Below are 16499 nucleotides of genomic sequence, written 5' to 3'. Positions count from 1 at the left end.
TTTTAAAGTAAAGAAGCTTTTCCCACATTTTTCACTGGGAATTTCTGAAAAGACTCAAATTTTCCTATCCTATTGGACAACTTTCTCTCTTTCTGCTTTGTAATCATTGTAGTTTTTGAAGGGAAAATTTGAGGAGGATACGGATTTGTTATATTTTAAATATTTATTTTTAAACTCCATAGGTTATCCTGTCATACCAAAGTACTACTCTGTGCCAGCTGATTTTGTAGAATATGAAAAAAGAAACCCTGGTAGTCAGAAGCGATTTCCTAGCAACTGTGGCCGTGATGGAAAACTGTTTCTTTGGGGACAAGCCCTTTATGTCATCGCAAAACTCCTGGGTAAGTGAAGAAGATTGGGAACAGTTTTTTTTCTTATTATCGAGTCTTTAGAAATAAGTATGTCTTTGTTGACATTGACATTCTTTTTGGGTTTGGGTGTTTCATGCTGTTAAGAGGTCTTGGGGGAGTTTCTTAGCATGGAAAAGTACATTAATACGTCTATTGCACTGAATGATGATGGACGTTTCTGGGAAGAAGGTCAAATAGGTGTGGGTACCACTATGATCATTTGGGGCTGCATTCAGCTTAGTAGATAGGGTGCTAGCAGAAGGCTATGGAAACTTTGAGTCTCTTTTATAAATGGAACACAATTGTGATTTAGTATAACAAGCATGCTTGGTCATACCTCTAGTAAACCACTTGTCAAAAGGAATCAGGTGTCTCAAAGTTCTCTTCTTTCCAATAAATACATGTTGGCAGTTTACTCAGTGAGGTGGAGACATAATGGAGCCATTATTCATAATTCTTTGAAGAATTGTTTTTCAGCTTTTCCTAAAACTTCAGCTGAAGTATCTTTGGATACATTGAAATGAAGGTTAATTTAATGCACACAAAAAAGCATTATGCATCTTGCTGTACCATTCCTTGCTAAAATTTTTAATATTATTAGCATTTCCATCAAAAAGGTTATCATAATAGTCAGAATTCTTTTATGGCAAGCAGATTATGAAACAAGCTGACTGTAAATACTGTACCTGCACTAAAAGAACTGCTTACTGTGTGAAATACTGTTATTGTCTTTGTTGTTCTTAGTATTACTGCATAAAAGCTAAATTTGTTTGTGCTGTAAGAATAATCATCTTTGGTTCTTTTTACATTCCATTAGGGAAGAATATTTCAACGTCCAGATTTCCAATTCAAGCTTTACACAAATGATATGTAAGAGCAGACAGAAGCTATTCAAAGAAGAGAAGATTAAGTTAATGCTGTTTTCAGTTTGCTCATTTCCTAACTATATTTTCTGCGTCTCCAAGTATACTTAATGCTAATTTAAGAACCTGTAGAAAATTTTCTTCTTTAAAGGGACAGCTCTTTGATAAGGAGTTGATATTATTTACGCAGGTTTTGCTTTAAGATTTTCCAAAAGAAAAAAATAACATACATAAGGTAGTTTTCTTAGAATCAAGCCAAGTTGGTAAGGTTGTCTGTCTCTGGTTAGAATTTTATTTCCATCTTATTAGCATGAATACAAAGAAGCCTTGTTGATAATCAGCTAAATAAAACATATTTTGGCAGAGGAGTGGTTAACCTATCTAAGGACAAGAATTTTCACATCAGAATCTTAAGTTTCTGTATACTACACTTGGAAGCGAATGTGCATGATGAAATTTTTCTTTGAGTCTGAGACTGAAAACTGGTACCTGGGATATGGGATTTGAGATCTAAACCTTCTTCATCCTGCTTTTTGCCGTATATCCAGCTTGGGGTTGATACAGCTAGAAAGATTGCTATTTGAATAAAGCCTCTGGATAAAATCAAGGCTAATGAATTGGGAATGCAGAATTGACCATATTCTACATAAGCAGATTGAGCTTTAAAAAAAAAAAAGATTGAATACAATATCAGTCAGTAACAAAACATTGGACCTTCCTTACTCCAAAATAAATGTATTGAATGTAGACAAATTTTGAGTGTAGATAGCATTTTCTTATGTTAAGACCAGAGTGAACAGAAATAATCCAGGTCATGCCTTCATCTCTGTTTTATGACCATTTTGAATAAGAAAGAGCCTTCAAAGAAACAGTTTCTCTTTTGCCTGCTGCACTTCTAAAAAGGCAGTAGAGGACATGAGTAGGTGTATTGCAGGCTACGAAACCACATACTTATCTTCTGCTAGAAAAAGAGATGCTGCATATTAATTAGCACTCTGACCTAGCTGTGTGTCATCTGGTTAACAACTCACTGGTTAAAATGAATAAGGTCTCAGAAGATTGAATCATTTAGTTGCTCTTGACTATTGTATAACTGTCCCCCACCCAAGAACCATCAAACTTCTATGGATGTTATTAAGATTCCGCACACCACGTTTACTAACAAAGTCTTATTTATTCATTAAGGAGCCTCAGTTGGATATCTGCTTAACAACATTTTGTGGGCAATTAATTGGAATTACATGAGCATAATAGAACAGTAAATCTTGAAAAATATTCTGTAATATATGGCTTTCACTAATTAAGTCCAGTTTGTAATTGGTGAAATTTAATAATATTTTGCTCTATGTATGCCTTAGTGAATAATTATACGACAAAACTGTGTGACTTTTATGTTAGAGCAAAAAGACTCAATATGCTGTTTCCTGGCCCAAGGCCTGAACTACCCATTGTGTTCTTAGAAAATAGTTAATTATTACAGTAATTTTTTTTCTTTAGAAAATTTACACTTTTAGAAAATCAGTGTTTGCTATAAAATAGGTAAATAAATCATAAACAAGGAACTACCACGTGAAAAGGGCTTCCATGCTTATAGTACAACAGCAGTTGAAGACATTGCCCTCATTCTGGTCAGTGCCCCATAAAAAATGCTCCATCTCAGAAATCTCTTTTAGAATTTAGTGTTAGGAAACACTGTCTTCCCTCACTGAACTAGTTTTCTTCCTTGAAACTGCAAATACATTATTTTTATCGTAGAACAACTTTATTGAGGTAAAATTACATACATTTCACCGATTTAAAGTTTACAGTTCAATATTTTTTAGCATATTCACAGAGTTGTGCAACTATAACCACAATCAATTTTAGAATATTGTCATCAACACCCCCCCCAAAAAAAAACCCTATACTCTTTAGCAGTCTCTCCCCACGTACCCCTAATCACTTCATCCTTCCCCCTAGCACTAGACAATCATTAATCTACTTTCTATTTCTGTAGATTTACCTATACTGGACATTTTATATACCTCAAATCATATAATGTATGGCCTTTATGACTCACTTTTTTCACTTAGCCTGTCTTCAAGTTTCATCCATGTATTAGCACTTTGTTCCCTTTTTTTTTTTTTTTTGTCTGCACCGCGCAGCATGTGGGGTCTTAGTTCCCCTACCAGGATCGAACCTGTGCCCCCTGCAGTGGAAGCGTGGAGTCCTAACCACTGGGCCGCTGGGGAATTCCTGCACTTCGTTCCTTTTTATGGCAAAATAACATTCCATTGTATGGATATACCACCTTTGATTTATCCATTCATCAGGTGATGGACATTTGGGTTGTTTCCACTTTTTGGCTATTATGAATAATGCTGCTCTAAACTTTCATGAACAAGTTATCATTTGACATATGTTTTCCTTTCCCTTGGGTATATACCTAGGGGTGGAATTGCTGAGTCATACGGTAACTCTGTGTTTAACATTTGGAGCGCTTCTAGACTATTTTCCAAAGTAGCTGTGCCATTTTACCTTCCAACCAGGAGTGTATGAGGGTTCTAATTTCTCTACATCCTCTCCAACCCTTATTCTTGTCTGTTTTTTGATATTAGCCATCCTAATGGGTATGAGGTGTTACCTCATTGTGGTTTTGATAAGCATTCCCCAAATGACTAATGTTGTTGAGCATCTTTTCATGTGCTTATTGGTATATCTTCTTTGGAGAAATGTCTATTCAGATACTGTGGCCATTTTTAAATTGGGTTATTTGTCTTTTTATTGTTAAGTTACAAGAGTTCTTTATATATTCAAGATACAGGTCCCCTACAAGATATGTGATTTGCAAATATTTTCTCCCATTCTGTGGGCTGTCATTTTGCTTTCTTGATGGTGTCCTTTAAGACACAAAAGCTTATCGCTTTGGCAGAGTCCAATTTATCTCATTTTTTCTTTTGTTACTTATGTTTTCATGTAATTTTGTCTAATACATAGTCACAAAGATTTACTCTTATATTTTCTTCTAACAGTTTTACATTTTTAACTATTACATTTAACTTTTTAAATCTATTTTGCATTTATTTTTGTAGGTGGTGTGAAGAAGAGGTCCAGCTTCATTCTTTTGCCTTTGTATATTCACTTATCCCGGTACTTTGTGTGGGGGGAAAAACTATTCTTTTCCCTGTTGAATTGTTTTGGCACCCTTGTCAAAAATCAGTTGACCATAATGTAACGGTTTATTTCTGGACTGATCAGTGGATCAGTCTGTTCCACTGATCTCTGTCTTTATGCCAGAACCATGTTGTCTTAATTACTGTAGCTTCTTCCTTTCAATCTGGATGCCTTTTATTACTTTTTCTTGCCAAATTTCTGTGACTGGAACTTCCAGTACAATGTTGAATGAAAGTGGCAAGAGTAGACATCATTGTCTTGACTCCTGATCTTTGGAGTAAAGCATTCCATCTTTTACCATTGAGTGTGACATTAGCCATGGGTTTTTCATAGATGCCCTTTTTCAGGATGAGGAAGTTCCTGTCTATCCCTAATTTGTTGACTGCCTTTTATCATGAAAGGATGTTGAATTTGTCAAGTGTTTTCTGTGTCTGCTGAGATGGTCACGTAGTTTTTATGTCCTTTTTCAATTGATATGGTGTATTACAGTAACTGATTTGGGGAGGTTAAGCCATTCTTGCATTTGTGGGGTAAGTCCCATTTGGTCATGGTATATAATCATTTTTATATGTTACTGGATTTGGTTTGCTAGTATTTTTGTTGAGTAGTTTTGTGTCTATATTCAGAAAAGATTTTGATTTGTGATTTTCTTCCCTTGTGGTGTCTTTGATTTTGGTATTAAGGTAATACTGGCCTGTTAGAATGAGTTGAGAAGTGTGCCTCTATTATTTTTTGGAAAATTTTGTGAAAGATTGGTTTTAATTCTTCTTTAACTGTTTGGTAGAATTCATCAATGAAGTCCCATGGTCCTGAACATTTTTTGTGTGGAAAGTTTCAGTCACTACTTGTTACACAACTGCTCATATTTTCTATTCCTCTTTGAGTCAGTTTTGGTAATGTATGTATTTCTAGGAATTTGCCCATATCATCTAGGTTATCTAAATTGTTGGCATACATTTTTTCAGAGTATTCTCTTGTAATCCTTAAGGTTGGTAGTAATGTTCCTAGTTTCATTCCTTATTTAGTAATTTGAGTCTTCTTTCTTTATTTCTTGGTCAGGCTAGCTAAAGGTTTGTCAACTTTTGAGTTTTTCAAGAATCTACTTGGTTTCATTTATATTCTGTATTGTTTTTCTATACTCTATTTCATTAATTTCCACTCTTAATTTCCTTCCTCTTGCTTGCTTTTGATTTAGTTAGCTCTTTTTCATCTGCTGTCTTAATGTGGAATATAGATTATGGACTTGAGAATTTTCTGTTTTATTTATTTTTTAATTAATTAATTAATTTATTTATTTATTTATGGCTGCGTTGGGTCTTCGTTGCTGCGCGTGGGTTTTCTCTAGTTGCAGCAAGCAGGGGCTACTCTTCGTTGCAGTGTGCGGGCTTCTCATTGCAGTGGCTTCTCTTGTTGCGGAGCATGGGCTCTTGGCGCGCAGGCTTCAGTAGTTGTGGCACGTGGGCTCAGTAGTTGTGGTTCCCGGGCTCTAGAGCACAGGCTCAGTAGTTGTGGCACATGGGCTTAGTTGCTCTGTGTCATGTAGGATCTTCCCGGACCGGGGATCGAATCCATGTTCCCTGCATTGGCAGGCAGATTCTTAACCACTGCGCCACCAGGGAAGTCCCAAGAATTTTCTGTTTTAATATAAGCAATTACAGTTGTCAATTTCCCTCTGAGCATTGCTTTGCCTAAATCCCCTAAGTTTTGGTATGTTGTGTCTTCTTTTTCAATCATCTCATCAGAAAGTACATTAGAAAGTATTTTCTAATTTCCCTTTTCACTTCTTTTCTGACCCATTGGTTATTTAGGAGTGTGTTGTTTAATTTTAGTATGTTTGTGAATTTCTAAAACTTCTTTCTGTTAATTGATTTCTATTGTGGTTGAAATCAATTTCAATTGATTCTATTTGAATAGAATTCTATTCTATTTGAATAGAATTCTATTTGAATTCTATTTCTAAATTCTGGTATTTCTATTGTGGTTGAAGTATATACTTTGTATGATTTAAATCCTTTTAAATTTACTGACACTTATTTTTATGGCCTAGCATATGAAAGATATTACATGCGCATTGAGAAGGATGTATATTCTGCTCTTGTTGGATGGAGTGTTCTATAAACATCTATTAGGTCTAGTTGGTTTACAGTTGTATAGATACATTTTTGATCATGTCATTTCCCTTTTTTTTTTCAGCTGATGGATTAATTAGTCCTAAAGACATTGATCCTGTTCAGCGTTATGTCCCACTACAGAATCAACGTAATGTGAGCATGAGGTTTTCCAATCAGGTAAAGAGATATATAAAGATATTTTATTTCATAACTTAGACTCATCCAGACATTTAACACTTAATTGAAGAAGAAATTTTATTCTGAATGGGTTTTTATTGTTCCTTCTAAGGGCAAAGCTTTTCTGTCTTCTGGTTAGTTAAGATTTACCTGTGGTAAAGGGCTATTTGTTAATGAGGAAGTATGAGTCAGACGTGTCCCACGAGATGTCTCACAGGTAAACATTTTCACCTTCGCAGTGGTTGTGTTTAAGGTGTCAAATGTCTTTGAGAAGACGCGGTATGTATGGGTGGCATGGGGACAGATGAGATGGCTCTATTACTGAAGGGAGTGGGGTTCCGTGAAAGGCCCCTCGCTTGATGTCTATCCAGTGCTGTGTCTTTGTGACAGGACTGAGTGACAGACAGTTGTTCTTAGTACTTGGTAACATGTCGGGTGAAGAAATAGTTAAATTTTTTTTTTTTTACATTTAGTAGCTATGGATTTAGACTGTGTTGTGTCAACAAAATAAGTGTTTGCAGGATCAGCAAGATTGATGTTGACTTGAGCAAACCCTCATGTATTAAATGATACCAGTAATGAGTACTGTTAAAATGAAACTGTAGTGTGGATTGTTGAAATTGCCTGAGGAGAAAGGGAACGAACCTGAGTGTGTGCCTGGGATTCCAAGCACACGCTTATTAAATTTATTTAATAAGAATAGCATCAGCATTTACAGAAAATATGCTTACGAAATTGAAATGCTCCTTTTACTTTAAAAATATATGTATAACACATACACACACACACAAACACACACATAAATGCTTGTTTTGACAAGAGAAAGGGAGAGCCAACCAGCCTCATTAGTATCATTAGTATCACACTGTTTCTCTGCTTCTTTTGCTGGTCCTCAACAAAACATCTAGTTACTCTGAGTGGTTCATAGATGAGAAGCTTTTGGGAGATTTGTAAATAAATGTTAAGATTTTCTCAAGAACATAAGATGCCTATGTTAATATGTGATAGAAATTTTACACTGGCCTATTAGTTCCCATATAAGGCAGGGATTTGGCCTTTATCTTTATTTGCCACTCATCTCAGTGGAATATATTTACCAGTCAGTAAAGTGGAATATATTTAACTTCATGTTACCTAGTGCTGTGACTCCGAGCCATTTTAAGACAAGTGTGTATCACTTACATAGCATGTGTGATGCACTTCTAGGGTGATGAAATCTCAAGGCCTTTTCTTAGAATATAAAGTGACCTATTGGTCACAGGTTTGAGGTGTGGGGGCAGGAACCAGAGAACATCAAAGCACACAGCTAACAAAATCAACCATTTAAACACTTACTTCATGCTTGACCCATGTAAGGAGGGCTGTGGGTTATATGTAATTTTTGACATACAATATTCTTGCAACTCTTTCTCTCCCACTCAAGAAGGCAGAGTACAAGGGAGTGAGAGTGAATTTTATAGAGAATTTACTCTAGGTATATTTTTTATATTGAAATCATTTTCTAATGTTGCTACTAAATTATGTGATGTACCTCCCAGGTAGAGTCACATCCTATCTAAGAGCCTTGCTCTAGGGTCAGGACAGGGGCTTCTCTCCTGCAGCCATGCTGGGATTACATCCATGCATTGTATATAGTTTCTGAGAAGGAAATGATAGGAAATATTGGCAGCAGAAAATTGCTGGGAGGTGTTATTACCCCACCCTACTGGCAGCTTGGTTGTGGTGGTATATAAAATGGTGAGGTGCCTTTTCCACTTTCTCAGCCATTTAAGCAGTAGCCAAGACCTGGCATGCCCATATCCATTGTTGGGGCTAGCTGGCTTGGCTTGGTGAAATACGGAAGTCAGACAGGGCCCTCTGCCTGAAATGCTGGTGTCCGTGCCCTCTCAATCATGATTGACCAGGTCAGATCTTGAAATTAACTGATCTGTGGGGATTGACCCTGTCAAATGTCAGAAAAAGTAAGTAGAATAGTAAAGTTCAGACATTTCCTGGAAACAAGAGAAATCCCTGACTTCGAAGGAAGTTGTATCCGAGGTCCCCAGGACTCACAGGACTCAGAAGCTGTTATACTCAACACTTACAGTTTATTACAAAAAAAGGAGTGAACATTCCAAGAAGCCGGAAAGCCCATCCTGAAAGCATGCCTTTCTTGGGAATTTTCAAGATTTAAACAACCCAGGCCTGCTGGGCCAGCTTATTCCTTCACAGAAGGGTTATGGCAGAAGGAAGTCTTCCGGAAACCAGAGAGCTGTGAGTGTGCCAGAACTGTAGAAAGGTCCACTCCTTCAAGTGTGCATGGGGCTATTGGCACATTGCAAATCCAAAACATTGAGGACTGAATTAGCAGCTGTTGATTTTCTTAACATTACCCTTAGCAAATTTATTTTTGGAAAAGGGAAGTACTTTTGTATCCGGGGTTAAGGCTGAGGTTGGAAAAGGGTATCAGCTGGGATGACCCTCCTCACTACTCTCTCACTAGTCAGAAGTTACTGTTTTCTCTTGATGTTACTTGGAGAATAAAATTCCCTTTTATAAATAAAGTTTAGAGGAGTAGAAAGAAATGCATTGTTAGCAGTAGCAGATATACTTTATAGTATTGTGAGATTTTGACCAAGAGAAAACAAGAAAACTTTTGCAGACCTTAGAATGTATGTTCCTAGAGACCAGAGACCATATTTTATTCACTTTTGTAGCTTCAGTATCTGTCATAGTACCGTAACACCTGTTATATAGGAGGTTCTCAGGGTTTAACTTGAATGTTTGTTTGAGTGTGCTTGATGGTATATGTGGGAGGAAGGTATGTCATGGAAAATCGTGGACTTATGCAAATATCTCTAAATCTATTTCTCTAATTCTGACCTCTTTCCTAATATTTAAACTTGAATTTCCAACTACCTGGTGATCGTCTCTCCACAAATCTAGTCTTTAAAACCCAGCATTTCTGGATGTATACGTAACTCCGTCTCATTGAGTTGTATACATTATATATGTACAGCTTTTTATATGTAAATTATATCTCAATAAAGTGGTTTAAAAAGTTTTTTAAATGAAACCCAACATTTCTAATGCCAAATTTATCTTCTCTCTTCAAAGTAGCTCTTTTCTCCATTGTCCCTACCTTGGATAAGGACCATCTTCAATACTCCTTTCTCATGCCAGTAGCTCTTACATGCAGGTGGTTATCCTATTGGCTCTGCCTTCAAAGTAGCATCTACATTTGTCTCTTCATATTTATCCCCACTGCCATGTACCACTCAGACTTCATTACTACTCAATGGCATGGTTTTAATAATCTCTCTCCCTCTTCAGTCTCCCCTGTTTATTCTCTGTGCTTGAGAACACATGATCTTATAAAGTATGGATTCATTTATGTTGTTTCCTGAAAACCTTCCATGACGCTCTACTGCCTACATGGTAGAGTCTAAATTCCATATCCTCATACAGTCACCTCATTTCTGTGTTTTTCACTTATATCTTGCAATTTCTCCAGATTTCTCCCAACCATCCCTGTACTATGATCTCAGCCAATTTGCTGACCTAATATCACAACTCACCCTCACCCACTCCCAGGCCTCCACTCTTAGTACAACCTTCATCCTGAAACCCTGGCCTCTTTTTCAGACAGGATCCTTTAAAAGCCTGTACAGTTTCTCTTCCTTTAACTACATATGAAAGTTACATAGATGCATTTTGTAAAAAGTGAAATAATATAGAGGAGATTACAATGCAATTACATTATGTTACATTTGGTAGTATTAACTAGTCTGTAATTTCCCCGTTTCCAGAAAAGCCTTTCTTTTTTTTTTTTAAACCAGATCTGTTTTCTAAATACTTGAATAATGTAAATGTAACCCTTAAAGAAAGTCATGAGGTAAAAGTCTATTGTGCTTAAAACTCCTTTAAATATTAAAAACCATATTAATATCAAGAAGTGGGAGGCAGATCTAATAAATTATTATAAACCTATGCAGGGATTAAAAAGAATGTGGTAAATTGACATGAAACGGCACAAGAAGTGGATTATAATAAATGCTCAGTAAACATGAAATAAAGGGTAGATCACAGAATGGTGGGTTAAGAATAATCATATTGTATAAAATAAGCTATTTATGAGTGCATGTTTTATCATACAAAACTGGCTAGTTCTGGGAAAGGGAGGAGGTGATCATAAAGACTGACTTTTTGAACTTTTATTCGTGTAATATACACTCTGTATCTTTTGTGCATGCTGTTGGTTTGTCATATACTGGTTTGCATTACTACTTTTTTAATAGACCATTTAAAATTATTGCAAAATATTCAAATATAAAATGCCAAGCAGTATAGTAAAAAAAAAAAAAAAGTATATTGTGCTTATCCCAACTTCTACCATTTCATCGTTCTTTACTTTCTGAATGTCCCTGCCTTCTGTTGTCATTTTCTATCTGCTCACATAGCTTTCTTTAGACATTATTTATGAGTAGGTCTTCTAGCAACAAATTTCTTAGTTTTCCTTTGTCTAATAATGTCTATTCCCTTTTCATTCCTGAAGGATACTTTCATTAGATACAGGATTCCTGATTGACAGTTGTTTTCTTTCAGCACTAAGAATGATTGTGTACTTCTTCTGGCCTCCATAGTTTCAGACGAGAAGTCCCTTGCCAATTCAAATTTGTGTTCTTCTACAGATATTATGCCATTTCTCTTGGCCTAAGTCTCCTTATGCCACTGGGTGGACGGCCAGGAGATAACAAACTCAGCTGATGCAGGTGTATCGGCCCGCTTGCTGGTTTCCCAGAGGTTGGGTAGTCTTGGCACTGCTGAGAAGCTGCTGCTGTAGGCTGCTCAGAATTCCATGCTGGTGCACTGGTTGTGGAATGGGGGTTGGGATGGCCCTTGGAGCTTTACTGCTGCTATCCTAGATGAATTGGACCGCCCGCTAAAGCCTGATTTGTGGAGCAGAGGTCAAGACAGTTCACTGGGGCTTCTTTGCCGATGCTACAGTCATGTTGGCCCATCAAGTGCCCTGGTTGTAAAGCAGAGGTTGGGTGGGCCCACTAGGGCTTTGAAGGTGCTGCTGAAGGCAGATTGGCCAACTAGTACCTCAAGTAGAGGAACTAGGGTTGGATCTCCCCACTTGGTCGCTGTTGTGGTTCTTGTTTCCCAGTCCTTTGGCCAGAGAGAACAGACTTTTATTGCTTTTGTGTTTATTTTTTTGTCTGTGCCTGATGGTTGTTTCAGGCTGCAGGCCTCTACAGTGCTCAGCCCAGTGTGTATGGGATCTTAGGAATCTCACCACATTGCCATTCTTCAAGTCCTGGGGTTGGTTCTTAGCCAGCCAAGTCTACTGCCTTCTTTCCAGCTCTCAGAGCCCTTGACTCATTATCCACTGAATTATTTCCAGGGTAAATAATTGTATTTAGAGCAGGAGGGAAAGCTGAGTCCGGGCTCTCTTGTTCCTTCTTGCCCCTTTTTTTAATGGATAATTTATCTTCATAAGTCTTTCTATGAATAAAAATTAAGAGTTAAGATCTCTTCTGTTCCTTGAATAGTCTTTTTTTCTGTAATTTTTAAAAATAAGATTTGCTATCATTTATTGAACATTTATTTTTTAATAAAAGCTTTATTGAAATGTAATTTACATCTGATACAATTCACTAATTTAAAGTGTACAATTCAATGGTTTTTAGTATATTCATCACAATAAATTTTAGAATATTTTCATGACGCCAGTCACTCTCCACTTTGTTCAACCTTTCTCTCTCTCCCTACCCCAGCCCTAGGCAGCTACTAATCTACTTTCTGCCTATGGATTTTCCTGTTCTGGGTATATCATATAATGTGTGGTATTTTGTGACTAGATTTTTTTCACTCCGCATAATGTTTTCAAAGTTCATCAGTGTTGTAGTATGTATCAGTATTTCAGTCCTTTTATGGCGAGATACCATTTCGTTGTGTGTGTATACCACTTTATTTATCCATCCATCTGGTGATGGACATCTGGGTTGTTTCCACTTTTTGGCTATTGTGACTAATGCTGCCATGAAATTTTGTGTACAAGTTTTTGTGTGACATGTTTTCATTTTTCTTGGATATAATGGAATTGCTGAGTCATATGCTAATTTTGTGTTTAACATTTTGAAGGACTGCAGGCTGTTTTTCAAAGCGATTGCACCATTTTGCACTCCTACCAGCAATGTATGAGGGTTCCAGTTTCTCTACATTCTTGTCAACACTTGTTATTATCTGTCTCTTTGATTATAGCATTTTAGTGTATAAGAAGTGGTATATCATTGTGGTTTTGATTTGCATTGCCCTAGTTACTCTAGTTACTAAAGTCATTGAGCATCTATTCGTATATTTTTGGGGATATGTATATGTATCTCTTTGGGCGAATGTCTTTTAAGATATTGTGGTCATTTTAAAATTGGGTTCTTTGTCTTTTTTATTATTGTGTTGTAATAGTTCTTTATGTGTTCTACATATGAGTTCCTTGTATTATTTTGAAATATTTCCTCCCATTTGGTGAAATATTATTCCAATTTCTTGATGGTGTCATTTGAAGCACAGACAATTTGCATTTTGATGAAGTCTGATTTATCTTTTTTTTTTTTTTTTCTTGCTGTGCTTTTGGTGTCATATCTAAGAAACCATTGTCTAATCCAGGGTCACAAAGATTTCTGCCTGTGTTTTCTTCTAATAATTTTATAGGTTTAGCTCTTACGTTTAGGCCTCTGATCCATTTTGAGTTAATTTTTGTACATGGTATGTGGTAGGCATTCAGCTCCATTCTTTGTATGCAGATATCCAGTTGTCAGAGCACCATTTGTTGAATTTCCTGAGTGATCTTTTTCTTTTTTATTATTGTGGTAATATATGCATTACATGATATTTATCATTTTAACCATTCATAAGTGCACAATTCATTGGCATTAAATACATTTGCCATGTTGCATAACCATCACTGCTATCTATACCCAAAACGTTTTCATCATCCCCAGCAAAAACTCTGTACCCATTATACAATGACTCCCTCTACTCCCCTCCCTCCAGCTCCTGGTACCCTCTATTCTACTTTCCGTCTTTATGAATTTGTCTATTCAGGGTACCTCATATAAGTGGAATCATGCAATATTTGCCTTTCTATGTCTGGCTTATTTCACTAAGCATAATACCCAAGGTACTTTTTGTGTTTTATTAACGTGGTGTTTCTCTTTCTTCCCGTTGGTTATTTTTCACATACCTGGTGATCCTCATTTGTTCAATTGTGTATTACGTGATAGATGGTCTGATTATTCTCAGTGTATTAAGTGGTCCCCTCCCCCTGTCCCCCAGCCCCAACAGCGAGTGAGGAAGACGTGATTGGGAGTTTTGTCTCTTGAGGATCCAGTGGGGAACAAACAAGACCCTCATTACCCTTGCCAAATGCCAGAATGTGAAGGGCTTTACTTTGAGGAAGCTATTGCCAACACTAAAAGCATTAACTCACCCCAGCCAGTTTGTTCAGTATGTTAAGAGAAAAACCCTGTTTTATTGTTTTGTTGCTGACTGTGGCTCCTTGTGTGGGACCTCAGGCCAGCCACTGTTGCCTTTATCAGTTCTGTGTCACATCCCACTTCTCCCGTCCAGTGTTTCTGCAAACGAAGTACCCTTCTGGGGCCCCTCTATTTGGTGAATCAACTCCCATACCTGTGGCAGCATTATGGTGATGCTCTAAGTGGTACAGTTTGGTTATATAGGCTTCCTCTGCTCTGCTTTCTTCATTAATGCACTTCTATTTGCCATCTTTTACACTAGAAATGTGCTGAAATATCTGATTTGATGCCCCTTTTTTCTTTTTCTCTTTATTGTTATGGCTTTAGTCTTTTTTGTTTATTTTTAGCATCTATATGGTCATTTCTGTGGGGTCTGGAGAGGAATGAGAATTGAGTGTATGTGCTAACGCCACTCTCTAGAACTAGGAGCCCAGGCCTCACTTACTATGCTTGAGTCTTCTCTCATTGTTTCTGTTAAGTATCTTGTTCTCCAGCCACACTCTGTGCTTCTTCAGATCTTAGTTGATGAACCTAACACTGGGATTTGAGCAGGGTAGATGTTCACCGAACAGTTGTGATAGCTCCAAGTAGATGCAAACCAAGTAAATTAAATGCCAGAATTATTCAAATTGGTAAAGAAACATGTGAAGGAGAATAATTTATACCAAACTGTTATTTAATCTGTTCTTTAGTCTTGTAGATAGGGTAACAATGCCTGCTCCGCTTACCCCTATTTTCCTATGTCACGTTTGATTTGGAAAAGATACATTATACAAAAGATCATATTATCTAATCATCCTATAAATCACTCCCTGAAAACAAGTCTAATGGGTTTAGAAGGCTGCTTTCCTATAACCCTTTGCATACACCATGTTGTAACACTTGTCATGCTATTGTAGTTGTTGGTTTACATGCCTGCCTCTCTGGCAGGGGTACTCAGAGTAGGGAATGTGTCTTATTCTTTTTTGCCTTCTATCAGTCTAGTTTGGTATTTGACAGGGCTAGAGAAAGGAAGTGAGAAAAATAGAAAACCGCTATTGATTGTGCTTCTGATGATTATAGGCATTGTACGAACTGTTTTATATGTATTATTTCTGATTTTAACACTTTTCTGAAATAAATATTATTATACCCACTTTACAGATAGATAATGCAAGTCTCAGAGAGGTTTGGTAATTTTTCCAAGGTCACACAGTTGTCAAGTGGCAGAACCAATATGAAGATGTTAACTGAAGAAGAAAAGGAGGAAGGGATGTCAGGCATGGAAGCAATGATTTTCATAATGGTATGAAGGAGTTAACAGAGGAAATATTTTGCTTCCTGGACAGCCTGGCTCAATATCACATCACAGAAAAATAGTTTCACCTGTGCCTTAGGAGACGGAGAGGCCTGTGGAAATGATCTGAAAAATTAAGTGGAAAGATGTTACATCAGTACAAAATGTATGCTGGGATACATTATATATAACATTTGTAATGTTAAAAGGGTCTAACTGTTACTTTCTCCTTCCCTGTTAGCACTGGGATGAGACCAAGTCCACAAGTCTAACAATTAGTAATTTTATTAGGGAGTTCCTTCTTCCTTATCCAAAGGAAGACACTTTCCAGAAGCTAGCAAGATTCTTTATTTGAGTGTTTACTCCCCTTCTTCTTTCACCCTAACTTGTTCCTGTTAGGGGGCCCATCATTTTCTGTTGCCTAGGTAATTCTGGTGCTGACTACCTGCTGGTTATCTGTGGTTGAGACTTAGACTGTTCACACTGCAGAGCGTCTGCCATGTTAACGTGAGATAGGTCACTTGGAGACTGTTTGTTTTGAGCCTTTGCTACTCATTCATATTTGGAAGAAACTGTAAGCAGCTTACTGTGTCCATTTCACGGATTCACTGTGTTCTGCGTTATGGTTTTCCACTGGGGATAAGTTGCCCCTAAAAAGGACATCCTTTTGTAGCAACTGGGGGCCTTTGGAGTTCTGTAGCAAATGGACTTTATTTTGAAATGTGTGTTATACTAATCAACATACAGAAGATTCCTGGTTTAATAGGAAAACAAACTTAATATCTTTTTAAATGTTTGCAGGATTCTATCTGAAACTATCACATTTAACAGGCAATAGAATAAGACCAGCCAGGAATTGGATTTCTTTTCTTCATTTTTAAAGCAATTTGCAAAAAACTGAACTTGTTTCTTGAAATAGATATTGAATGCAACAGAATTTTTACATAAATAAGCCATTCTAATAAAAACGGAAAAGTCACAGGTAAAAACACTCTGATATGAAAATGCTATTTTAGTATTCAAGAATATAAATAGTAGAGATTTCATATAAA

General features: G+C 36.8%; 1 protein-coding gene across 4 annotated transcripts in view; it reads left to right on the top strand.

Moving 5' to 3' along the window:
- PHKB (phosphorylase kinase regulatory subunit beta) overlaps window positions 1–16499 on the top strand; it is a 194912-nt gene that overhangs the window by 107612 nt on the left and 70801 nt on the right. For all 4 annotated transcript variants that reach the window (XM_068529138.1, XM_068529139.1, XM_068529140.1 and 1 more), the window contains 2 exons: window positions 183–341; window positions 6560–6654. In XM_068529138.1, the coding sequence (XP_068385239.1) occupies window positions 183–341; window positions 6560–6654 (254 nt within the window). The remainder of the gene's footprint in view (window positions 1–182; window positions 342–6559; window positions 6655–16499) is intronic.

The sequence above is a fragment of the Eschrichtius robustus genome, chromosome 19 (assembly GCF_028021215.1).
Source record: "Eschrichtius robustus isolate mEscRob2 chromosome 19, mEscRob2.pri, whole genome shotgun sequence".
In the NCBI taxonomy this organism is placed as follows: domain Eukaryota; kingdom Metazoa; phylum Chordata; class Mammalia; order Artiodactyla; family Eschrichtiidae; genus Eschrichtius; species Eschrichtius robustus.
Note: the sequence above shows the minus strand (reverse complement) of the source record. Positions and strands in the feature narration are given on the sequence as shown.